Genomic DNA, 26,261 nt, shown 5'->3' with positions numbered 1-26,261 from the left:
GCCCAGTAGACCGCCATGGACAACATACGTTAGTAGATACGTCACTGAAGTGCTTCGGTCCACTACTGGGACACGTCAGAGCGGCAGCCATATTAGCACGGTCATCGCTGCCTGCCGGCATAAAGAGGTTGATGGAGATGACGTGGGTTTTTTCTAAGTCTAGCCTAAGTTTTAAACCAGAGGTGGGCAAACTTTTTTGTCTGCCAGAGTGAAACTGTGTACGCGTGCAGCAAAAGCAAAATGTGATGTCCGCCGATTATCTTATTCTACACGAATAATACAAAACAGAACTTTACCAAAGACAATAGAAATATTTTATTTTGGTTCATACCAAAAAAGCATAACCAAACCGTTATAGAAATTAACATCAAAAGCAGGAACGAAAAGTGAAGAAGACAGATTTCAATTGTCACCTGTTGTTCAAAATAAAAAAAACAATCTACAATATGTAGCGTAATGAACAACTGCTGAGGTTGAGGAAGAGTGTTCATTCTTCAGTTCAGTTCTTTCACACTCAAAATGTGTTATGCTTGAGACTTCTGCCGTTTCCAGAATCTCTTGACTTCGCTGTGGCCCTCAGGTGTCACCACCATCACTCTGTGAGCCACGTCCTGCCACATCAGACAGCCCAGACCCTGGCACAACACAGACACAGTGACATCACATGAGGAGAGCAGCAGCCAACACAAGCAAAACACACATTTGCACCACACTAATAAAGAAAATTCAATTACAGATATTAACCAATATTAACTGATAGTAAGACAGGGGAAACATTCAAAGAAAAATACTTCCCTATGTTCATGAAGGAGTACATTCAATGTTCATTATCAGGCCATCAGGACACAATATTTGTGGAGAAAATTGTGAGAATTGTGGCTTTTCAGTACTACTTCAGTACTTCAGTAGTACTACTGAAGTCCCTTGGGTGACTTTATGAAAACATGAAATTAAAAGTGCAAGGAGTGTACGGGACAGTCAGTCCCGTACACTCCAGTCAGTCCAACTAATGTCAAACTAAGACGTTTTGTTGCGTGAATAAAAAATGAAACCTACCTCGGCTCTGTCTCGGAGGACCTCAAAGTCAACCTGGGAGAGGAACTGGTTATAAAGCACACCTGCAAAAACAATATATTAAAAATAAATAAATAAATAAATACAAATGTATGCATACAGAAAAATTAACACAATTCCATAAGCTTCTAAAGGTAAATAAAAAGTTTTACAAGGTGAGGAATGTTAAACTAGTGACTAACCTCATATTTATTTCTTTTTTTGCATTTCTTTCATACATTTAGTAAGACTCAGTTTTAAAACGTTTTTGTTTATGTGGTTACACACATTTAAAAGTGGTTAAACATCTGTAACTGTGCTGTACGTGTCGTATTGACAAGCTTTTACCAGTAGCAGGTGGCAGTATTATTTCTGGGTATGAATGAGCATCAGTGAAGGCACATTAACTCACTTTGCCATGACATTCTGTGTTGAACAGAAACATGAAGTCAACTACCTAACCCCCTGCTGACCACTGACTCTGGACTCACTGTTAACACCAACCTCAAGCTTGCAGACTACAAGACTGAGGTCAACCGAAGATCCAGTGTAATAGCACTGTAATAGCAAATCAAATTGAATGGTTTTTGGGTGCACACAGGTATATACAGTACGTACCCTCTTTATATAGAAGTCTGTCTCTCTCCAGCTCCCACAGTCTGATCTGATCTGTGATGGTTGGAGGAAGGACCGGGGTCTAAAACAGGGTTTGGGTGATAAAGAGAGGAGAGAAGATTAGATTGAGCAACTTGATGAGTATCAACAAACGCAGGCCATTACTGTGATTGAGTGTTTTGCTGGTTTCTATCTGACTGTACCTGTTTGAGCATGACAGGGTGAGCTCTGGTTCTCAGAAAGTGAATAATCTGTTGAAACAAACAAAACCATCCCAGGTAGTTGTCAGTAGACACACTTACAGTGTAAAATATAAACTTTGGCCTCATATTACACACATGCATGGAGTACAGGTAAGGAAGGAAGTCATTTTATAGCGAATAAGAGGATGATAATCATTGGTTGGCTGGGAGATAATATTGTCAATGGCAACGCTGTCCGAAGTCTAAATCTGTGATATTTTGCCCTTCACTAACTATGGATTTCCCATCTAATCATGAATGTTTCCCCTGTGACAAAAACATGCACAAACCTGAGAAAGAAATCTTAAAACTATAGCAAAATCAAAAATTAAAAAAATATGACCAAAAATGGATGGTTTTTTTTCAGCAAAATGTTTTGTGTCGTTGACTGAAATTTGAAGAAGATTTACAACTTTGGCATAAATAGGATATAAAAATAAAATATTAACTGGCATGAAAACGACAGTGTTTTTTGCAAACTTTAATTTCAGTGCTGCATGACTCACTCGGGGCAAATTTAGTGAGTCTGTTTAGATATTAGACACATTCAAATTAAAACTGATTTGATGTGATCCCCATTGGCAGAAAATACTGAGGGCCTACTGTATGGCACATTTGGCTAACTGAGAATTATGCAGAATGACAGAAAATGGATGGAGAACTGTCAAGTTTTTCAATTTTACAGTTGGAGCATATTGATTAAAATGAGTAAAAATGATATACCAATTAGAATATGTATACAAGAAATAATCTAGCAAGCGTCACATACCTGTTGTGCGGTAATGCCATTTGCAATGGCCTGTTGCACGGACTCTCTCGTAACGTGAGCCACGACTACATTAGGGAAGCGATAGAGCATCTCGGAGAAAAGAGCCACCAGAGCAATCTGGAGCTCAGAGTCTGAGGAAGGGGGGAAAAATGCAAAAAGTTCAATTCAAGTTTAGTAAAACGATGCCAAGTTGTACATTCTTCCTCAAGACACAGTGCAACACAGTGTAAAACAAAAAGGGACATTCAATTGCATTTGCCTTGCCCTTGATTTTAGTGAGACTACTCTCTTGGGTGGCAAGTGGTAGCAGGTGCATAATCCTCATGTAAAGAGGTCTCAACCACTTTCTCGCCTGCTTTAAATTGTGCCTGCAATCTTAGTAGATCACCTGAAATGCACAAACCAACAACAACTCTATAAATCGGGCCAAAAGTGTCACTTTCTCCCTGTCTAAACATGTACATATACGTCAATAAAAACTGTCTTTATACATACCAGTGTACGCATAGATTCGGTAATTGGTTTCTACCACAATGAAGCCGGTATCACCAGTGCCAGGATTAGAGGAGGGAAAGCAGGAAGAACTGGTGGCGACGCCTGTGGCAAGAGTGATGGCCAGTCTGGTTGGATAGTAACGTCTGGACTTCCTCTGAAGACAAACATTGCAGAAAGAAATAATCATCAGGCCAAGGCCGCATGTCAATGACAGGCTTTGTGACCATCATCATCATCAGACCTTCAGCTGTATGTTCTGATTCTGGACACTCTGATGAAGAGAGGTGCAGAGCTGTCAACTGATTACCGCCTGCTAGTGATCAGATGGTGAGGGAGGAGGATGATAAGCAGGTCTGGTAGACCTAAACATGTGGTGGGGGCCTGCTAGGAACGCCTGGTGGACAAACCAGCATAGCCTGCAGTGTGTGACGTCATATCAGTGCGACAGCAGCACTTGTTGCGATACATGGTCTGGAGCTTGGCTTGAATGGAGCTACTGTATCTCCCCACACACTCATGAGCCAATGAGTTTCCTCCTCTGTCCTGTACTGCTGTTCTCTACTGCTTCTGTCTGCTCCATAACGTTACACCTACTCTGCACCTCCACTGGCGCCCTCTGGTGGCGCTCTCTGCTCTGGCACATTGGCTCTCACATGGCGTAGAGTGACGTCACGGACAGTCAAAACCAATGGCTGTGTTTGGAGCTGTTCACACTGAGACGCGTCTGACCAAATGCCATTTGAAACCACCTCCACAAGGTGGTTTCAATCTGGATGGGCTGAAAATGGGATTTTGGCTGGCAGTCTGAACAAGGCTAATGTGTTCTGGTCTGGCTGTGGAACGGTGGAGCAGCTCTTTACTTCAGGGTGCGTAAGTAAATTGTGCATAAGCTTCAGAATCGAACAACCTCCCTATTCATGTGTTTTGTTTATATTGAGTATTCTCGCACTATTTTCTCATCCTGTTGTTTTTTTTAAATTTTACACCATTTGCACTGGGACACTCATTGTACGTGTGTGTAGTGACAATAAAGACATTCTATTCTATTCTATCTAAAGAAATGATGGCACTGATAGTATCTGAAATGCATGAAGTCTTACCTTCCTCTGAAAGACCAGGCCAAATTCTCTCAGGTGTTGCAGGAAGGTGAGCAATGATTCACTCATGCCTTCTACTGAGTAATCCTGGAAAACAATGACAATCAGTTTCAGAACGAGCAGCTCCAAGGCTAGCACAGCTAACTCCTTAGGAGTTATAGACTACGAATCCTGGTCGGAAAGCCCCACCCACAGCCATCTGATTGCCTTTGCTTTTACCAGATGGTTAAAGCAAAGGCAAAAGCAAAAGGCAAAAACTTTTGTCATTGTTTTTTCCATTTGTCTTTTACAATGACAAAAGACAAAGCCTAGACAAAGAATAGAGGTGGGCGATTATCTAGAGTGCAAACTGCGGCAGGGTTACCGACCACAAGTTGCGCTCCCGACTTTTCAGGTGCCATTTTTCATTTTTGTTAAATCCTTTGGGCAAAAACATGGACATGACGCAGTGGTGGCGGAGACTACAGGTGCATTTATTGTGGCCCCGAGTGGAACATTAGCATTTTAAATAGGCATTCCTAATACACATAAATTGTGTCTACCAGTCTGCATAGACAACAGGAACTGGTCCTAATTATTAGAAATGGCTGTGGGTAAAAAAAAAAAAAAAAAAAAAAAAAAAATCCTGGTAAGTTGGAGAGCTGTTGTCCACTCACTCTGCCGAGAGTAGAAAAACTGAGCTGGAAGAGGAAAGACAGGACTTCCACCAGATCCATTCCTCTGGACTGCAGGAAATAAAGCAAAACCAGCAGGTGGACAATATATTAATTAAAATCTGAAATGAAATAATTAGGTAAAAACATCAACAATGATTTGGCATTTGATAGAATCCTAGGATTCTTGAAACGGTAAAACAAAAACAAAAAAACCCCCACAAAATGTCAACATGTACCTGGGCAGTTTTCAGGTACTGCAAAATGAAATACCAGAGCTGAGAGGCAGTATCCAACAGCAGGAACTGGAAGCCAGATGAGGTGATATAAGGCGACTCTCCTGCCTCACTAGGGAAATGAGAAAATGAAGGGAAATATGAAAGACAATTGTAAAACATGGCCGACATGGAAATACATTCTCTCTTTTCATTGAGATGTGTGGTGTATACAGCACAATAGGTATTCACCAGTATAACATAAAGGTCACCAGTAGGAGCACTAAACTGAAAACTTCAACATGGCTGGAAATGCTCGTGTTGGTGGCCACGTTGCAGGCCATGTTTCAGAATGCATGAGTTAATGACAAATACAAACAGGTAAAACAGTGCCAGGATGACAGACTGTAAAATTAAATCTGCAAAATTAAAAGCCAACTTTGCGAATGTACATGACTACCATACTTTCACTGCGAAGTTCAACCACAACAGTTAAAGTTAAAACAAACTGAGCAGTTCAGCAATGGCTTATTACTTGCACATCTTTACAGGTCAACATGACCACATCATTAGTTAAAAGTTGAAAAAAAATGCCGAAATGAATGCGGAAGTGCCGTTCCTGTGTGTGTACCTTTTCATGAGGCCTGCTTGAATTAGTAGCTGTGCCAGGTCTTGACTGACAACCGCGCAGGATGAACCCACCATGAAGTGCAAGATGACCTCCCAGCGCTCCATGGCATATTGATCAAGACTCTTTATGTCTCGTGCATGGCGGTCTGGACCCAGAGCGCTGCCTTCATCGACCCAGGATTTGATCCTATGGATGAACACAAAACCGAGTCTTTCATTTTGCAAAGAAAAAAACAGAAAAGTATATATAAAACATATATCATACTGATTATTTTTTTCAAAAGATTTGAGTGTGAAACCTTTGGAACAACCAAGACATCGACTGTTTAAATGGATTGCTTCCATTACTGACAACTGTGCTTGCAATACAATTTTGTCACTGTTGTTTTTTTATGACAAGTTATATGAATCATTCAAATACTAGATTGTTCACCAAACCAGTAACATTAAGATCTGTCAATACTACAAATAGAAACATATTAACATTAGGTATCTATGGGCTATCATTACGTATCTGTTAGACATCCATTGACATCCATTGAAATTGTTACAAAAACCAGCCAGCATTAAATAGAAGCAGGAAAACTTACCCGCCAAAAAGTGCCTTCTTCAGTTTGTCTTTGAATACTGGATTTAAAATGTATCCCCGCAGGCCTCCTTGCAGTTGTTGATTGTGCCAAAGACGGAGTCCAGCCAAGACAGAGATACAGTCGTCATGATCCCTGCAAGGAGATGCAAACAACAGGCAGGGCAATGCAAGGCTTTTTTATTTGTGTAAGATATATTTCAGACACAAGGCAAGTCAGTGTAAAAGCAAAACATTAAAAGAGAGCTTAAAACGACAAATGTAAGAGCACCACAATATAATTCCAATTAACAGTGAAAATAGAATGAGACATCTTAGGATTTAAGAGCCTATTTTCTGTCCAGGTTGGTGGGATGGATGGATGAGTGGATGGAAGGATAGGTCGGATGGAAGGATGGAATGTTTGTGTTTACCTCTGATTCTCTTTTGTCACCCAGAGTGTCACTCCAGCCTGGGGTAGAGGATGATCTATAAACAGCATTCGCATCACAAAAGTCTTTGCCAGAGAAGGAAGCTCTCTGTGCGGAATCAAAGTAAGGATAAAATGAGACATTGCAGCTGTCAACTTCACAAATGATATCACTGCCATGTGTGGTTAAGAGCCATCAAACCTGTAGACAGCGAGGCATGTTGCTGGATGGTTGTAGAGTCTGTCCAGAATCTCAGGGCTCAACTCTCTCAGATACTCATGCAAATTCTTACACTGCAGCTGCACACGCAGCTTCATTTTCTAAAGAAAGACATCGAGAAATAACAATGACAACAATAACACGCTTGCGCATGAAGACAGCGTCATGACGAAATTCAACTTCTGCTGTCAGTAGTCTTTCTATCACTTTGGTTGAAGAAAAAGAAGTAGGAAATACCGCAAGTCAACTCTTATGGCGCAGAGTGAAGCAACCAGGGCTCATGCAGAAGTACAACTTGAAACGAATAAAAATAACTAAATAAGCGAACGAAAACCGAATTTCTTCTTCTTCTTCCTCCTCTTCTTCTTCTTTCTCTTCTTCTTCAATGGCGTACAGCAAACCAAAGTATATATTTGTGCATACCGCCACCTATATTACCGGAATATATAACATCGATGTTTTAAACGCTTCAGGTCACACAACATAAAAGGCTCAGCTGGCTCCCTACTTCTGACTCACTATATAAAATGTTCTATGTAGCCAATTTAACGGTGGTAATTTCGGACACCACTCGCGCGTTAATGACGTCATCGCTGTCGCACGATTAAAACGTCACGTCCGTGTACAAAGACCATATTCGACTTTCTATAATATAATATAATATAATGTTAAAATAATATATTAAATTAAATAATAAAATAATTCAAATATTGAATGTATAAAATAATTATAAAAATAAAAAACAAATATTATAAATGAGATAAATATAAGTAATAAATATAATAACATAATAAAAATAACAAATATAATAAAATAATAAAAACAATAAATATTTAAATAGTAATAAAAATAAATAAATAAATAAAATTAAAATAATATAAAATATAATTTCTATCATATTCTATTAATCTTTATTGATACGCAAGCAAGAATACAGTCATGCTTTCAGATAAAGATAAATATATGAAACAAGGTAACAATCATCATCAGAAGTGACAATCAATAACAACACCAAAAAAGAGAGAAGGAGAAAAGAGGGATACATACATACATTGGTCACGCAGAGAATGCAGAACACACAAAGACTAAGTTGATTGGTTACAGAAAGCATTAAGTTTAAGATCTGTTTTAACATTGGAAATTCATCAGGCCGTTGTAATACAACAGAAATAGATTTTTTTTTTGGTCTTCTAATTCTGAGCTATTTCTAGTGTTGCCAATTTTCATTCAGAAAAATAAAGGAGGCCTCCCTCCCGCAGTACTCTGGGCCAGGACAATCACAGGCCAGTGGCTCGCCAGTAGAAGTCAATCATAACTTAAAATACGGTTTCAAAAAAGTCTATGGTTTACATAGTTTGAACTGCTTTGTTAGACATAAAAAAGCAGAATTTTTAAATTGGATTGAAATCTTTTAATTAAGCATAAAGTATTTTTACACAATTTAAGGGATGGTTGGCAACTCTAGCTATTTTGGAAGAACGTTGAATTCCAGTAGAAACACCCGGGACAGTGTTATGGTCTTCAGAAATCTGTGTTTGTATATAAAGAATTTACAAGAGGGAATTAAGTGCGTTATAAATTCAACAGACTTTGATATGGGTAAAATAGCAAAGGGCATCTGTTTTGGTCAACAGGTATGTTGCAGTATGAAGCATCAGAATGTTTCAGCTCGACCCAAAAGTCATGAAAAACACTACGTTCACTAAATACAGGAGCAATAGACAACACAGAAAACACTTTTACTGTTCATCTGTTCATATCCACAAATTTATATAAGAGTGCATTGCCAGGGCGTATGTTCAAGGTTAAAAGGCAGGTTTAAACTCTCTCTCTCTCTCTCTCTCTCTCTCTCTCTCTCTCTCTCTCTCTCTCTCTCTCTCTCTCTCTCTGTCTCCTTCTCTCTCTTCATTTTTGGATTTTGTTTCTCAACCCAACCGGTCAAAGCAGATGAGCGCCCTCTGGTGTCCGTATCTGCTCCAGGTTCCTACTTACAGGGGAGTTTTTGCGGACCGCTGTCGCAACTTGCAGCTCTGCAGGGTTCCCTTGGTTTAATCCTGACTGAGCAAAGCGCTTTAGAGACGCCTCTGGATGTGATTTAGCGCTGTACGAATAAAAGTTGATTGATTCATTTATTGATTAATCGATTGATTGAATTTGTCCCAATTTCTTAAGGAAATTATTATTATTATTATTATTATTATTATTATTATTATTATTATTATTATTATTATTAGATAGTGAGTTCGCGTTCACGAACTGGAGTCCACAGCAAATGTTGCTGACATGTTATATTTAGATCGTGCTCTGCCTTGACGCTGTCGCTGCAGACGGTGCCGTCTCTCCCCCGCCTCTCTGCCGCAAGGTCGGCGTGATGCGGTAAAATCCCGTGCACACTCACTGCTCGCTGCTGCGCATCCTGCCACAGGACAGACAGCCTTTCCTCCGGTGCATGCCGCCACCAAGTAGGGACATTCAGCGAGCTGGCTAGTATAGATTAAGGTAAGATTTATTTTTCAGTCCTTTTTTTTTTAATTTTTTTTATTTTTTTAAGCATACTAATCATGAAGTATCTTGGGAAGTTTATATACATACATATATATTAGACAATAAAAAACAACAACATTGAATTGTTTGAATTCATCGTCTCATATCTAAAAAAAATAACAATAACTACAACAAGACTACGGAAATGCAGTGAGGATTTTAAGGACGAGGTGTGTGAGATATGCTGTAAGACGATGTATTATTTATTTATTTCAAGGCATGACTTCGAGCTTTGCCAAACACTGCTGCAGTCCGGCTCTCTGATGCATTCTATTCAGGTGTTGTGCTGTTCTGCACGGATGCTTTTTCTGAACTGACAGTATTTCAGTAATAGCAGTAAAACATGTATTACATTCATATTTTTGATATTCTAAGATGAATCCAAGCAGGTTTTGTGCTCTCTCTGAAATACCAGATGACAGTGACACAGCACATTTTTTTAATTGATGAATTATTGATTCATTCTCCCTCAAGAAGTATTTGCCCGGATAAAAATAGCCCAATGTTGCAAAGCTTTAGCCTCAACACATAGAGAAATCTGAATCTGAAAAATGTCCTTGGATAAAAAACAAAGGCAATGTTGACAAAGGCAATGCTAGATATTTGGCATTTGAGTTGAGATCCCCAGTTAAAGTTCTATGTTATTGTTTTAAAAAGAAGACTTGATGGCAGTTGATGCTGCATGCTCTGACTTCTGTTTGTTCCAGCCAAGGTTAACTGAGTGACTGTTGTGTGTATTGGACTCGCCAACAACTAAGACCTAGAACAAACAACTTAACTAATGGGACTTGACAGAGTTGCTATATAGAAGTATTAATGTAACAGTAATTTGGCTCATATTTACCGAACCTCTTTTGCCTTTCAGACATACATCAGGCATAGTATTTTATTTTAGTTATATACCTTTTTAATACAAATAAAACCATTTTGTACCTTCACAGCAAAATGGCTCTTAACAACAAAGATCAGACAGACAGAGAGAGCGCAGTGGGAAATCTCTCCGAATCCCAGCTGCAATCTCACAACAAGATGGAACCCAAGACACTGGGAGTGAGTAAAAACAATAAATCGTATACTTTTCTTTTTCCTTTGAGCTCAGACCCAGCCTTTTTTGTTTGTCTTTGTTTGCTTAGAGACTGCTTGCTTTAATGAATCCAAGACACTCACATTTCAATTCCTCTGCTGCTCTTTCCCTTGTAGGCAATCCAAATTGTAATTGGGGCTTTGATACTATGTCTAAGCGCTTCCATGCTTCAGATCCATGAAGTTCACTTCACAGGGGATGTAGCCCTTTTCTTGATCGTTGTGATACAGGTCAGTTAAGCCGTAGTTAAGCTGTCAGTAGATTTAGCCGCATCCTTTCATGTCGTTGTTGTTGACTTTTCATTTCTTGAATGCGATACATTTCAATGGAGTTTTTATCCAACAGGTGACCTTGTCTGGTTCAGTGTTGATCCACAGTGGACGGAAACCTACTCTGTTTTGGGTCAGTACAAGTGAAACTATACCTTTCTTCATACATCATCTCTCTCTCTCTCTCATTCTAAATAAATGAATGAATGAATAAATAAATAAATAGATAAATAATGCGCTGTTACATTTGCAGGTAAAATGTGTCCTGGTGCTACATCTTATCAGTGCTGCGTTTGCCACTGCTGCCTTGGGCCTGATGTCCCAACACCTCCCGTACCGCCAGGACTCCTACCACTGTGAACACTGCCGCAGACTGGAGCTACACGCTGTGGTATTAACATTACCTTACATTTTACTACAAAGACAAAAAAGTATTTCAGTAACGAGTACTTTAAATTCAAATACATGGTGTAGAGAATATGTTATAGCTTCAGCTCTGAGTCAGGCTGGACAAATTCTAATAATCACATTCTGATACCTTGAAACTGAAACAAAAACTCAAACTTAATGGTTTCTCAATTTTGAGAAAATGTTTTATAGATCCGTTGAATGGTGAATTTGATTGGTCCACAGAGCCTTTGCATTTGTCTTATTCGTCTTGCCTAGTGCAAGACTGAAACAATGTTTGCAGGACAGAGTAACAATAGCAAACGCATGATGCCTCATGGTTGAAAATCAAAGTGACAGAGAAACTGCCCATTGTTAAAGGCATAATGTTAAGAAGTAGATTGATGTAAAATTCACATAGTTTTGACAATTAAACCCAAGACCTAAAAACTAAACAAACTTGGAATTCACAATTCTTGATTATAACTGTGCAATCAATCTTTCATCATCTCTCTGGCAATGAACTCTATTCCATGTAGAAGCAGGCAGGCCTTATGTTGTACTTAGTGTCCTTACTGCAGTATGACTGTATTTTCATTCATGGCAGAAGGGTTATCGACTAGCATACTTGACCTTTTTTGTCTTTACTGTCCACTGCAGCAACATTGTTTCAGGAAATGCACTGGGCTGATCGAGCAAAAGTGTAAAGTAAGTGATTGACTGATGTTCCCATGAGTCCTATTGTCAGATAGTTAGTTGTTTGACATTGAAAGGAGTGCATGTGTTGGATATGTACAGCATTGTCTTTAGAGGAATTTCTGAATACAATTCAGAATCTAAATAACGTCTTTCATTTCCTCACTGACTATACTGACTTTTTTGTTGGCTAGCTCTTAATAGATGGGATCCTGGGAACGTTAGTGATTTTCCTGGTACTGGAGCTGCTCATCTGTATCACAGCCATGCTGTTTGGCCTCACTGTACTTGCTGCTGGTGAAACCCGGGTGAGCACTTAAGTTTTTTCAAACAATTTTTCATTTGTGTGCAGCTTTCCAAAGCCATTTATACGTACAAGTCTTCCGTTCCCAATCTATTGAAACACTCGACACACTCACCACTATGGCTACAGTTGGTAAAGAAAAGCAGGGATATGTATCAAGTATGAAATTGTATTGTTTGTTGCTTTTCTCTTAGGGTCTTCCATTTTTTACAATTTCATTCTAATTTTCACAGGGCATACAGCCCTGGTTGTATTCAGTGTTTGTCGTTCTTAAGACATCGCTGACATCGATAGACAGACGAATCCGGCTTATGAACCAACTGATTATAATGAATATTATATACTTTAATTGTTTGTGTGTGTGTGTGTGTGTGTGTGTGTTGCTTCTTTGCTGAAAGGCTCCCACCCAGACACCAAACTATCCACAGACTCGACCTCCTCCTGTCCCAGCCATGCAGGAACCACCACCTGCTCAAACCGCCAGTCCATTGCAGGTATATTAGCGTGCATGCATGTGTGTATGTGTTTGTGTGTGTGTGTGTGTGCGCGTGGGTGTGTATGCATGCATGTGCATATATGCACGCATGCATCTGTCTAGTGCAACTGCAAACTAACTAGCTGGCACCAAGGAAAACTTTCTTGTTTGTTCTGTGTGATCATCAGCATACAGTAGTAGAGTTTTAAAAGTTGGTTAACCCCACATCATAAAATTGAAGAAATGACACTTACTTTCGTTGATCTTATGCTAGACATACATCAGTTTTTTTTGTCCATCACCAGGTGGCTGTGGTTGTGACTGAACCAGACTCAGAGGAGGTGGAAATTTCCATTCAAGCCACTGAACCTCAAGTGGAGCCAGAAAGTGGAAAAACTGAAGCCTGATTCAAAAATTCACAATGCTCAATCAATAGCGTCAAGATTGTCAGATTATGATGATGAATATAAATTTGTAGTTTTTATAATTGGGAAACATTTTTTTAAACATTAACTTAATAGATAATAGATAATAATCTACATCATAGCTAAAGGTTGAGTGAAAAATAAGAGGAAAAAATGAAAAATGTGAAAAACAGTGACAACGAGTGGTCAGATTTTAGGTTGCAGCACTCACTGGCTCACTCTTCCTGCCCCATACTTGCCAATCAACTATGATGACCCTCACATGCGTGCCCAGTTCTTCAACTACGAGGTTCCATAATTGCTGGTCATAGTAGCACCAGCACTGGTACCAGTGTTGGCTGGCCATGTACATTAATGTTGTTTTACGCCTTTGTCTGCAACAAGAACGATTTGGAAGTCCTCCATGTTCACACTCGTGTGCCCCTGAAATGCATACTTGTGTTACTTCTGTCTTTTCTCTCACTTTCTCTCTGATACGTCAGAACTCTTAATCCAGAAATTGGATATAATTTCATCCAGGGTATTTTTCACCAAAAATTCAGGTCGACGTGGCCTTTGAATGAAGTTGAAGTGAAGGCTTGCTTTGCAACAGTACCAAGGAATAAGGGACTTGGTGAACTGTAAATCTAGGTTATACATTTCAGTAAAGTATTTATGCTCATTATACACAAGTGATTCCATGTTGAATCCTAATTTGTTATAGAATTAGATTTGTTTCAGGATGATACCGGATGCTTAAAAAACAACTACTTTTATTTGATAGTAATTATACATTTACACATACATCAATGGGTAATGTTTTGTGTTTTGCTAAAAAAATTATGCCAAAATTTTACACACTGCACCTTTAAGAAAGTGGCACCCGATATGTACTAATAGTTAAGTGTCTTTCTCTCTCCCTCTCTTTCACCACCTCAACAAGACGAGGACAAATCCTGTAAAGTTAAAAAAGGAAAAGACAGTAAAGGTTTTAATCACATTTCTATAGAATGTACTATACACATTAGTCGTTTTCTATGCAACACTACAAAATAACACTTTTGTGAAACCTTCAGTGAAAATTATTTCAATGCCTCATACTTTCTTTTGTGGACTTTTGTGTTTAAACCTGGTTCATTGTGTGAAACAGTACAGTCTGCATACAATTATCCTCCTAAGACACGAATAAATGTATTCATATAGTCTTTGAACCCTTGCATGAAGCATAATGTTGCAATGCATCGATCTGAAAGTTAAATAAAAGGCTAAGTAAGAACGTCAATTAAGTCTGTCATTGCTACAGTTTGGACATGGCCACCACCCAAGTCCACGCACATTGTTCACTACTACAGCAATCTTAAAGACTGAGACATTTTGAAGAGCCAGTAAATAAAGACTGGATGATTTATTGTCATTTATGAGTCACATACTGCAGCCACATTTTAGAAATGAAAAAAACCTGCTAATACATTTGAATTTCGATTTTATTTTTTTAAATCAAAATATTGTTAACAATTGCGTGCACTGGGTTGAGTTTCTTCATTTCTATGACAATGGTGACAGGTGCTTTGTAAGCATGTGAACTCTAACTAATCTATTAAATTTGGGGGCAGTTGGCGGGATTAGATGAATCAAAAAAAAAAAATCCATAGACTGAGATGATTTGAAGAATGGGGCTGACACAGATGTACGTTGAGAGAATTGTGAGAATGTGTTTTGAGGGTACGACAAACTAAGACAGTAGTTGACACAAGAGATGACGTCCAGAAATGATTTTCTTGACACTGCTTTGAGAGTATGAAGGGATCTTGATGTTTTGGGGGATTAACTGAAAATACAGAAGGAAAGAAACATGTTAATGCGCCTAATAAAAACAAACCAGTGTAGGACATTATCAATGCATTTTAACTATATCTGTAGTGGTTCTAATTTGTCCAGGTCAAAGTAGGTCGAAGTAGATTTTCCCGTCTTTCACTCCAAAGCTGTTCTGCTATGCGATCAACACCTTGGAGGTGAGTAGTTTAAATTACCAAGGTTGCATGACTGGGATTCCCTCCCTTTTCCATCATTATTGATGCTCTAATCTTTGCACAGTCATGACTGCTGTGCTGTTTGCCAGGTTTCCCAGATCACTGAAGAACAGCTTATTTCAATCCTTCTGAAGAGGCCTGGGGAAAAAAAATCTATTTCCCAGAATTGCTTTTGTCTGGAAAATCTCTTTAACTAGCAGGAATTGTAAGATCGAGCTGACACACTATTTCCAGCTAACTTAGGGACCAAACACTCACAGATCCGGCAGCTTGAGCCGTGTCAATTTTACACAAAGCAATGAAATGTTAAAAGAGTGTAGACGGCAGACAAAGTTTAGCTGTTTCCACCTGTATTGCCATATTTAGGTTTTGCGCAGTTCTAGGGGTCATGGAAACACAGCTAGCGATAAAGTGGTGGGTCATCTATTTGTCTGGCATCGATTCATTTAGTTCCAGGAGTGTGGTGGTGGACGGCTCCTCCAAAGAGGGATCTAAAGAGCAGTCATAAGAGTCAACAGCCCTTCTTCGCTGAACCTTTCTTACGAGCCTTCTTAAATCCTTAAGAAAGGTCGGATCTGGGAAACCCGGCTATTTTGTAAGGCAAGGTCAGTATGAGGTGCCTCATACTTTATGAATTTGTTTAGTGCAAAAAGTTTGTTTCAAGTTTTTTTTGTCATTTCTTTCCTTCTCAGTAGCCTCAGCAAATGTGAACAGTGAAGCCATGGCTGTGGAACCAAGGTGGAGAATTAAAATAGTCTGAATCAATGTTAAATAAATAATAAGACTCTAGCCTGTGCCCTAGGAGCCATACTTATTTATAATAAACAGAGTTGTCCAATATGAGCCACCCATAAGACAACAGCACCAGATCATTAGATTAAACGATGAAGAAAGTGGAATGTGTTTTTTTTCTAAGACATCTACAGAAATTTCAAGTGTAACACAGTTCTGTGTACATTGTATAAAGGCTATATCTAATTGAATGGTTCAATGGGCATGCACCACATCACTCTGACTTACATAGAGGTCATGTCATTGAGGGCGTGGTCCAATTCCTCACTGATGGCTTTGTATTTGAGTTTCTGTGCATATAACTCATCTGCACGACACAGAGAGACCAGTCAGAGGTTTGATGCAAATAAAAAGGCAGATTGCAAGGCAATTACAATGTCATTAGTACTGCAAACATGAGGCACTTCTGATAACATTACTACCCATTTTATTGAATATTGTTGTTATAATGTACTTTTAACCTAGTGACTTGGTTTGACATGTTTTCATTCAAACTGAACCAGATTGTCACATTACTTTGAGTGACAACATGAGACATTTTTATTATCATTTCTGATCACGTCACGTTTTTTCTTATGTTTAAACACAACGCAAGACACGATACCTGAACATAGACACAACATATATATGTATATATATATATATATATATATATATATATATATATATATATATATATATATATATATATATATATATATATATATATATATATATACACATATATATATGTATACTTTGGGGGGAAAAGTCATTTTACCTTCCAGGTCATCAATAGTTTTTTCCAGCTTTGCCACAGATCTTTCAGCAAACTCTGCTCGGGTCTCTGCCTGAAATAATGAAACATGAGTCAGCCTCTGTTAGGTCAAACCAGGCACAAATACCTTGTGATGAAAACACAGCACGTGTCTTAAAGGAAGAAAAAAAAAATAGAGGTCCTATTTTAGGTTGTATTTCATTGTAATCTCTCACCTCTTTCAGTTTGTCAGTAAGAATCTTGATCTCCTCTTCATACTTGTCCTCCTTTTGTGAATACTATGTTAAGAAAATAAGAGAAAACAAATAGATTGGGAATGATGTTAAAGAACCGCTTGCTGACTCCATGAATAAATGATGAGAGAAAAATATACAACTGTGCAACCACTAAACTGTGTAGCTTGTGAACAGCGCAGATGCAACCTGTGGTTGCTCTGAGCTGATAAACGATTGGTTCACAGCTCTACAATGATCTTGTTCAAAAATATTATTTCCCGATATACAATTTTACTAATTACCGTGTCTAGAGTTGACATACTTGTTAACAATTTATAGTAGTTCACTCCTACCTTCTCATGTTGGGCCTCCAGAGACTTCAGATTATTGGTAACATTCTTCAATTCTTCTTCAAGTTCAGCGCATTTACTGAAACACAGGAAACAAAAATGAGTTATGACAAACTATAAAGTGACCCACTCATACTGTGTCAGGAGTTTCATTGTGGGGCCCTGATTCAGCAAAGTTAATAATATCATCGACGTGGTGAAGTAATCTATCCTGGCCATCAAATTACAACAACTCCTGTAATTCCTAGAACTACGACTGTTCTATGCTTTCAATGTGAAAATGTTAAAACAGGAGGATAATTATACCTTGCAGCAAAATCAAACCACCACCTGAATTTAGACAACACAGCTTAACTTACAATAGAGCAATGAAAATGTGATTGTCACATTATAGAGCCCACTGTGGCCCCACCAGTCAAACAGTTTGCGCCCCCCCCGGTGTAGACACTCACGCCTCGGCCAGCTCTGCTCTCTCCTCCGTCCGTTCCAGCTCCCCTTCAACAATCACCAGTTTACGGGCCACCTGTGAAAAAATAAATAAATAAATCCATCGTGCTTCTTCTTAAACTTATGAAAGTAAAATCATTTTTTTTGGTGGCACAACAGCACAGTGATGGTCTGTTGAGGTTCCTGCAGCAGTGATTGTAGTTTAACTTGCTAATTAAATGTAATATTGGCGTGATATGTTTCCAGCAGCAGAAAACGCACCTCTTCATACTTGCGGTCGGCCTCTTCAGCGATGTGTTTAGCCTCCTTCAGCTGGATCTCCTGAAGCTCCATCTTTTCCTCATCTTTCAGAGCTCGGTTCTCAATCACCTTCATCCCTCTGGACGCACAAAGTGGACGTTACTTACGACAAATGCACATTCCCATTGTAGGCTTTTTTTTAGTTATACTTTGGTTGCTGTTGTTTTTCAGTGGAAAGTAGAACGCCAGCCAGAACTGCCAGTTGTTGGTGTCGGTCATCTCATTATATTCCCAGGTTGCCTTTGATTGTACGAGTATATCTAAAATCTACAGCTACTGTGAATCAGCAATGGTGGTTAAGTGTGTGGTCTCCAAGTCTGGCCGAGTCAGCCAGTGTCTTTTATAATGGAGTTAGTGGTGAAAATCATGATTGAAAAGAAATAATCCAAAAGTCTGAGGTCCTTGCTTTACTAACGCTACCCTGGGAGAGGAAGGTAACGTTGGTACTATACACTCTGGTGATAGAGTACCAATGTTACCTTTGGAGAGCAAGGTAACATTGGTACTCTATCACTACAGTACCAACATCTAGTGGTAGAGTACCAACATCTCTATCCATCTCAAAATCAAAATGAAATGCCACTTCATAAAACAAACATTCCCTGTTGAATAATAAGGAAGTACCACTTTGAGTCATGCAAGCAGTAATAGGAGTAGTAGTGGTAGTATTCGTAGCAGCCATCTATCGGATCCACGTTCTCTTGTGTTGTTACACTGAGTCAGTTGTGTACAGAGCACAGAGCAGCAGCAACTTTGAATGCTAGCAGTCACCTCTCGCTCTCATCAGCAGCCTTCTCAGCCTCTTCCAGCTTCTGCAGGGCTGTTGCCAACCTCTCCTGAGCTCGGTCCAGCTCCTCCTCCACCAGCTGGATGCGCCTGTTGAGGGATGCTACTTCTGCCTCAGCCTAAGTCATAGATTGATGAGGCAAAAAGATGCGTGCAAAAAATAAGCTTTCATAACTGTACAAATAGCATGATTTAGCATGGTTACATTGAAACAAATGGGCTTTGCTGAGTGACCTGTGTTCTGTCCTTTTTTTAAGTCGACTGAATGGAAATTATGATTGTAATTCACATGATTACAGCATGATTACTGTAGGACAAAAATGTTAACAATCTATCTAATTGAAAGACATTGTGCATTTAAACACACTAAAAAACAGGTTCATTTTGTGCACTAAGGTGTGTGGATACCTAATATGGGAGTGAACATTTTTCAGGACAGAGCCAACATGGAGCGAGTGACATCATGGACAGAATAAGGCTCTGAATCCCCTCAACAGCTGTGAGATGCCCAAGCAGAGCACGATCAGAATGGAATGTGAGGCTGGGTTTACATGGACAGCATCACCACTTTGCACAGTTTAAGGTCAGGGTTCACACTGACAGCACACAAACTGTAGTCTGTAGTCCTCCTTTGTCTTTATGAGCTTTATCTGGTTTAAATATTAAAAATATGGTGGGAAGTTTTGTATAACCATCAATGCAATACTTATTTTGTTGCAATAACACACATGAAACACATGACATGAAATGAAAAGGAGAATTCTTGAATTTTGAGAATGGCGATACTCACATCCGCAGCCTTCTTGTCGGCCACCTCAAGTTTCTCCTGAGCATCTTTCAGGGCCTCTGAGTATTTATCAAGCTCGTCTTCTGTCCCTTTCAGCTTCTTTTGCATTTGCAGGAGTTCGTCTTCATGCTTCCAGGGGAAAAGAAAAAAGGAGTGTAAATTATTACCCTTGAAAATATCTTCATCAAATTTCTTTTTAATATGCTTCCCATTACCACACTGTGTTAATATTCAGTTATTCAACAGTCTTGATATAGATCTCATGTACAAAACAGTTGTCTGGAAAACCTCTGACCAGCCAAGTCTAAAAGGCTGAAAGTGATTTACACTTTCTCAACTCAATCTACGTTTATGTTTGCAGTACAACGATGACAATAAATTCCATTGCATATTTGTGGATTTATTATTTTCCATCTTAGGTCATGTGACTTGCAAGTATCAAGTTATAAGAGCAATTACTAGGCTATTAGAGGTTAAAGCAGAAATCTGCTCCAGCAAATAGGCATAAAAACACTAACTGGTTTAATTACTGGCCAAAGCCATTTTCTTACCTACTTACATTTTTATGGCTGTATGTAATATCTATTACTTTTATTCACTTCAATTTACTCATTTTCACTTTTATTTTTTTATTTTCATTTTATTTTTTTATTCAAATTTTAGACAAGATTTTGTAGCTACGTCGTCTCGATCCTTTAAAGCTATTTTTATAACCTTAAATAAAGGTTACGTCTAATTTACAACTACATTATTACTTCAGAGGCTGCTACGTCAATCAGCACCATTCTTTTGAAGAAGCGGCAGATAGCTGCGTCATTAATGAGTTAATTATTTACTTATTCCCCCTTTCCCTTCCACTTGTCTGGGAAGACGAGGAGGATTCTGGAGTCCCTGTTCACAGCGTCTACGTGACTTTGCATCGTGTGATTCAACACCCACCTGCTTGCTTCTGTCCTCTGCTGCCTTCTTGTCCGCTTCAGCTTGTTCAGCTTGGTCAAGTGCATTCTCCTTGTCCAACTTCAGCATTAACATCTTCTTTTTGATGGCTTCCATCTTGACTAAAGTTGTGCAGCTACAAACAGTACAAAACAATAGATGCAGAGGAGTGAAAGATAACAAGTTGACACTGTCACCTGGGGGGCTGCTGCTCACACGGATGGAGGCACTCGCGCCTCTCACAGAGACCTTTTATGGGACTCAAAAGAGACACTCCCACATCCACGCTCTTAGTCCCCAGCAAACATCATTACGTTCATATGTGGGTGTATGTGCTTCAGTGTGATATATATATATATGTATGTATATATATATATATATATATATATATATATATATATATATATATATATATATACATACATATATATACATATATACATATATATATACGTATATATACATATATATATATACATATATATACGTATATATACATATATATATACATATACATATATATATATATATATATATATATGTATGTAAATAGATAGAGTACATTGTGAGCGTATATGCTTCTACTATGTGTTAGACAGACTGATAGATAGATAGATAGATAGATAGATAGATAGACAGACAGACAGACAGACAGACAGACAGCCAGACAGACAGATAGATAGATAGATAGATAGATAGATAGATAGATAGATAGATAGATAGATAGATAGATGACATTGTTCCATGTGATTTTGGATTCAAAGTGCACAACGTTTTGTGCTTTGAGAGGAAACAGACAAGGTGTCTGACTGCGCGGGATGACTGTTGGTGCTATTTTAAGACATTACAAAGAGTGTTCAGGTTACATGCCAGGCAGATGGCATGTTGTGCTATAAAGAAAAAACAGTTGCTGACGAGTACTAGGGGACACCGCTGCAGACAATTGTGTGCTCCATCCCCTTTAAAAGCCAACCTACACAACGGTTCCTTTTCCAAAGTAAATTTGCAGGTGAAAAAGCAATTACAACACAGCAACTGCAGGAGCCCAGTCAGTGTATTAGTAACCTCATAAATGAGTTCTATGAAAAATGTATTGGTAGCCTTTCAACTGACGATATTGTGGTGGTGAACTGATGATGACTGACTTTTTATTTTTGTTGTCTCACAAACATGAATTCATATTAGAAAGACTAATATGACATACGGGAGCTGTGATTCAAACAATACCAAGGGCCATGTTCTTCTGGTAGTCTTCCAGAGGTTGTATGTCCAAGGTTTTAAAGATCAGGATGTGGGATTTGACTTTCATTTTCATTTCAAGATCTTGATTTTCCGGCAGACCCCCGTGACCCTGAGCTCGGGAAGAAGCGGGTATGGAAAATGGATGGATGGATGGATGGATGGATGGATGGATGGATGGATGGATCTTGATTTTTATTTATTTTTTTCTGGTCGAACAAAAGAAGGATAAGTGATTAAGCTGGGATATGTTGGTTATCCTGGCTTAATTTAGCCTCAAGTCGGTTGCATAAAAGCAGATCAAATGTATGCTGGTCAAGTTATGGCGATTCTATTCTCTGCAGCTAGACTGCTCCAGGCCCGGCTAACAGCCAGGTTACTAATAGCCGGGCTAACAACCAGGCTGCTAACAGCCGGGCTAACAGCCAGGCTAACAGCCAGGCTAACAACCAGGCTAACAGCCAGGCTAAGACTCATCCTGGTGACTCACCTGCATGTTTTCCATCAATCCTGTGAGGGATTCATGTGTTTTACAGCACATCCTTTTTTTCTAAATATGTTGCATCATTTGAATTATCCTGCATTAAAACATGACATCTTTTGCGATTTTCCATTTAATTTAAGTCTGTTGACGTCTGTAATTGGAAGATTTTTTCTGTTGATTTAATTGGTTGGCTGAGTCTCCACTGGTCTGGATCAAAAACTCCCAGTCCATCCAATGTGAGACTGAGACCAGATCCAGTAAAAATGCCTCAGAGACAAGACAGAGAGTCTAAAAAGTGGTCTGGAGATCAAGGATTGTATAGCTTGTTGCCAGTGTCAGTAGCTATCTCTGTCCCTCTCTGTCCCTCTCTCCTCTCTTGTCACTCACCCAGATCCTCTTTCTATTCTCCCTGACCCCCTCCATTCCTCACCCCAGTCCGGTCTTGGCAAGAATAATATTAACATAATAGAACGTTCAACAGGCAGTTCCTGAACCGACCTGTTTGATTCACACTATCAGGTCACAAGCTCTGCCTTTGTCAGCCATCATTAAGACGTCCAGAGCCATTTCTGCTTAAGGCTAGACAGGACAAAGGAAAAGAAAAGAGATCAGATCATTTCAAACATGTTTGATGTTTTCCATACAGATACAGTTGCTTCTCGCCTCCATAGGACCACAGCCAATGAGACCAATTAGAACCTGCGTCCAGCTTGAAAAACTAGACTTAACTTGACATTTCAAAAAGAGGAGCAGCTGGTAGGATGATGACACTGCCAGTGTTTGTGAGACTTGAAACTGCTGCTGCTGATTTGATTTAGCGCTTTATTAATAAAAGTTGACTACCTGATTGATATACGTGCAAAGACTGCAGTAGATAAGTGGTGGGTGAGGAGACCAAGTTGAAACTGGACTGTCCTGAAACACTATATCTTCACCTGGCCCTGTAATGCCTATAACTGGTTGTCTCCTGGGATTAATAGTATACTGGGAGAGTGGAAGGACTATGTCAGTTATTTCTCTCTCCTGACCCTGGTCAGTTATTAATAAACAACTCTTGGCTGACATTGTTTTGAGGATTAGAGTGAGATTGTGTTTGCAGCTGTGGTGCCAAATACATTGACAGACATGAACCCGGAAAAGACAGTTTAAAGCCGCTGCTGTACAGCTGATAGCTCAGTATTTTGGCTTTTTCTGCCCCAAAGTCTGGCATTATTCACAAAAATATGAGTGACTTTTTTTCTAACTAGTGCCACAGCAGCAACAGTGTCAATGATCCTGTTTTAATTGTAATTGTGAAGATTATTTTTGCTCTTCCCAGGCCGAAAAACGTGCATTTTGAAATTAACACGATGAAATTTTTCCCTCTTTTATTTCATTCATTTTCGTTTGATTAACAGAATGGCTTGACAGGGGAGCAAGAGCAGTTTTCAAGTGGGGTTCGCCAGGGGGCGCTAGGGAGGCGGCAGAAAATTGGGTCGAAGGTAAGAAAAAAATGCAAAAATAAGTAAATAAATAATCAAGTTATCTTTTAATGATCACAATTATTATTATCAAATATAGTCAAATGATTGTCCTAACTAAAGCAGATGTTCAAATCTGGAAGTGATGGCGTCATTGAACCTTTTAACATCTTGCCAGCAACAACTACAGGAAACCAACATGTGTCAGCTGGCTCAGGATTGTGTGAATTTGAGCAGTAGGTGCTTGAGCATGGAGCAAACAATTTACTGCCTCTGAGGGCATGTTTCCAGGAGCACGCCTCGGCTCACCTCGGCTCGGTTTGCAGGCTGTTTTTACCACTGGCGCCAACATGGTTCCAACTGTTACCATTCTGGCCCCTGCTTCCTCGAGGTTCTCGGAGGGCTGACCAGGGACCACAGTGGTGACGTGGCACAGAGCAGGGTACTGATTGGGTAAAAGTCTTGACAAAAGACGAGGGCCAGTCCTTCAACTAAACAAAAAAGTCTTATGTCTTCCTGGTTTTGCAGCTGGTTGCTGCAGTTCAGCAAAACAGTCTGGGGGGAAATGAAAAAACTACCAAGCGACTACTGAAGCATCAAGGGCTACAACAGTCAAAGTGAAACGAGCATAAACAGTATCGACACCAAACTGGTCCAACAGGCCCCGCTCTGCTTGGAAACAGTGGAGACACTGAACCCTAGATGGGCCTGGCAGCACCTCGCCTGGCAGCAGACACCCAGTGCTTTGTGAATGTGTGCATGAGTGGTTGAATGACTGTAAACTGTCAAGATGTCAAGAATCGTGGAAGACATGGCAGCAGGGTGCAGTGTGGACCTGTAGGGGGAACATTGGTCTGCTGACCCCTGCTGGCAGAAGCTCTGCTTGCAACTTTAGGCCAGATGACTAAAAATTGGCAAGTGTATATTGGCGACTTGTCCAGGGTGTCACCCTGCCTTCGCCCTATGACAGCTGGGATAGGTTCCAGCAGACCCCCGTGACCCTGAGCTTGGGAAAAAGCGGGTATGAAAGATGAATTCATGAATGATTATAGCATTTGTGTCTTTCTTTTGTTCAGACAAGACATTTTTTTCAACCATGACATGTTTCAGCGGAGCTTCTGCTTTCAATTCAATTTGTTTTTGTTTCTTCCAATCGATAAAGTCAAAATTAAAGATTTTACTGTACTCTTTGAGAGACGTGTCAATGGCAATGTTTATCTCTCTCAAGCATCGCCACCTAGTGGCCACGTTGGTTTATTCTCTCTCTCTCTCTCTCTTTTTTAAAAAAAAAAATTAAACAGTGTTTCATTGTTGTTTCACTGCAATATTCTCAGGTTGACACTGCACCATCTTTGCATTGAATATATTTGAGGATTTAAACATATCCCTCGATTTGGTCAAAGTTTGTCACCAGGCGGTGGAAGTGGCTGCTGAAGTCGGATCAGTCAGTTTTATTGTTGAAGGAGATGCTCATCTGCACCATTTGCTACTGACCCTTGGCATGTTTCACATCATATGTCTATCATCAGCCAACGGTGGTGAAAAATACTGTTGCAGTAGTGAGAGGCAAAATCAAGTCAGCATTCAATGATGCTTTATTCACATTTGAGAAACATTCAGTGGCATTCTCAACAAACTTCAATATTGACATTGTATTAACAGTATTTATTGCAGAGCAGTTGCAAGATCACTTTTCATTGTGCTTGTGTTTTATATCCCAGGTATTCATAAAAACATGCTCTCACATCTCATTTGACTTTCTTTTTGGAAATACAATATATAAGATTAATAAATACAGAAGAGTATTTTACAATAAAAAGCTCAAAACATTACTACAACACAATTTTTAAAGGACTGCAATTTCATCTTTGAACGTCACATTTAAAGGTTTCAAAAAGGAAATTTAACATTTCTCATTCAGTTCAAGTCATTGTGGCTATTTTCCTGTATTATTGAATTGCACTTTGCATTGTGCTTCAGTTGGTCAGGTTGTAAAGTTATAACAAAACCTTTTCTAGCTTCTAAATGGAGCCTGTGGCTGCACTAATCCATAATTTTATGACTTTTAACAATTATACTCAACAAACTAAAGGAAACTTGAACTTTTAGTACTACTGACACATTGTTGAAGGAAAGAAAAGCAATAGTAAATGCACATACTTTAGAATTATTTACATTTTCCCTGTTAAAATGAGCAGCAGGATGTCGTGCTCAGATATGTCTCACTCTGTGATTTTTTTAAAAATTATTCTTGAATCTGATTATCCTTCAAACTTATTGTGCAGAAATTCCAAAATCTAAAACCTACAAAGATATTGAGACAAAAATGAACAGCATAGAGCCAACTTATGTTGAGGACTCATTTTAGGTGTAAGCCTTGCGGTAATATTTCGGTAAATATACACAACGTTAAAGATCTCGAATGAAGCAGAAAAAGGAGCACTCTGAGTATTGAGAACTTTGACTGAAGATATTGCATGCTTCAAAAGTGTATATGCTACGCAGAGGATTATGAAGTTATTGTACGTAAC

At 39.2% G+C, this 26,261-nt stretch overlaps 3 protein-coding genes across 5 annotated transcripts; 1 reads left to right on the top strand and 2 right to left on the bottom strand.

Moving 5' to 3' along the window:
- Positions 1-291: 291 nt before the first annotated feature.
- gtf2h4 (general transcription factor IIH, polypeptide 4) lies at positions 292-7,560 on the bottom strand. Its single transcript, XM_076051473.1, has 14 exons — positions 7,222-7,560; positions 6,967-7,085; positions 6,769-6,873; positions 6,360-6,491; positions 5,771-5,956; positions 5,164-5,272; positions 4,928-4,996; positions 4,275-4,358; positions 3,175-3,328; positions 2,680-2,810; positions 1,872-1,919; positions 1,672-1,750; positions 1,057-1,118; positions 292-635 (listed from the first exon to the last, which is right to left on the bottom strand). The coding sequence occupies exons 2-14, from the start codon at positions 7,080-7,082 to the stop codon at positions 525-527; spliced, it is 1,386 nt and encodes a 461-aa protein (XP_075907588.1). The 5' UTR covers positions 7,083-7,085; positions 7,222-7,560; the 3' UTR covers positions 292-524.
- Positions 7,561-9,261: 1,701 nt separating this feature from the next.
- Positions 9,262-13,874, top strand: LOC142877023 (uncharacterized). 3 transcript variants are annotated; one of them, XM_076011338.1, is made up of 9 exons: positions 9,262-9,483; positions 10,470-10,578; positions 10,729-10,842; positions 10,958-11,014; positions 11,135-11,272; positions 11,929-11,976; positions 12,159-12,272; positions 12,667-12,762; positions 13,049-13,874. In XM_076011338.1, the coding sequence occupies exons 2-9, from the start codon at positions 10,474-10,476 to the stop codon at positions 13,148-13,150; spliced, it is 774 nt and encodes a 257-aa protein (XP_075867453.1). In that variant the 5' UTR covers positions 9,262-9,483; positions 10,470-10,473; the 3' UTR covers positions 13,151-13,874. The 3 variants fall into 3 exon arrangements, with proteins under 3 accessions (XP_075867453.1, XP_075867455.1, XP_075867454.1); XM_076011339.1 differs by lacking the exon at positions 9,262-9,483 and adding an exon at positions 9,547-9,698; XM_076011340.1 differs by lacking the exon at positions 11,929-11,976 and having other exon boundaries at positions 9,263-9,483.
- A 44-nt stretch (positions 13,875-13,918) lies between these two features.
- Positions 13,919-20,790, bottom strand: LOC142877202 (tropomyosin alpha-1 chain-like). Its single transcript, XM_076011632.1, has 10 exons — positions 20,551-20,790; positions 19,615-19,740; positions 18,810-18,943; positions 18,000-18,117; positions 17,744-17,814; positions 17,295-17,370; positions 16,942-17,004; positions 16,730-16,799; positions 16,198-16,276; positions 13,919-14,975 (listed from the first exon to the last, which is right to left on the bottom strand). The coding sequence occupies exons 1-10, from the start codon at positions 20,662-20,664 to the stop codon at positions 14,972-14,974; spliced, it is 855 nt and encodes a 284-aa protein (XP_075867747.1). The 5' UTR covers positions 20,665-20,790; the 3' UTR covers positions 13,919-14,971.
- Between the last annotated feature and the right edge of the window lie 5,471 nt (positions 20,791-26,261).

This window comes from Nelusetta ayraudi, unplaced genomic scaffold (assembly GCF_046127955.1).
Source record: "Nelusetta ayraudi isolate G7.1 ecotype Tasmania unplaced genomic scaffold, CSIRO-AGI_Nayr_v1 ptg000135l, whole genome shotgun sequence".
NCBI lineage: Eukaryota > Metazoa > Chordata > Actinopteri > Tetraodontiformes > Monacanthidae > Nelusetta > Nelusetta ayraudi.
This window is presented reverse-complemented; position numbering and strand designations above follow the sequence as displayed.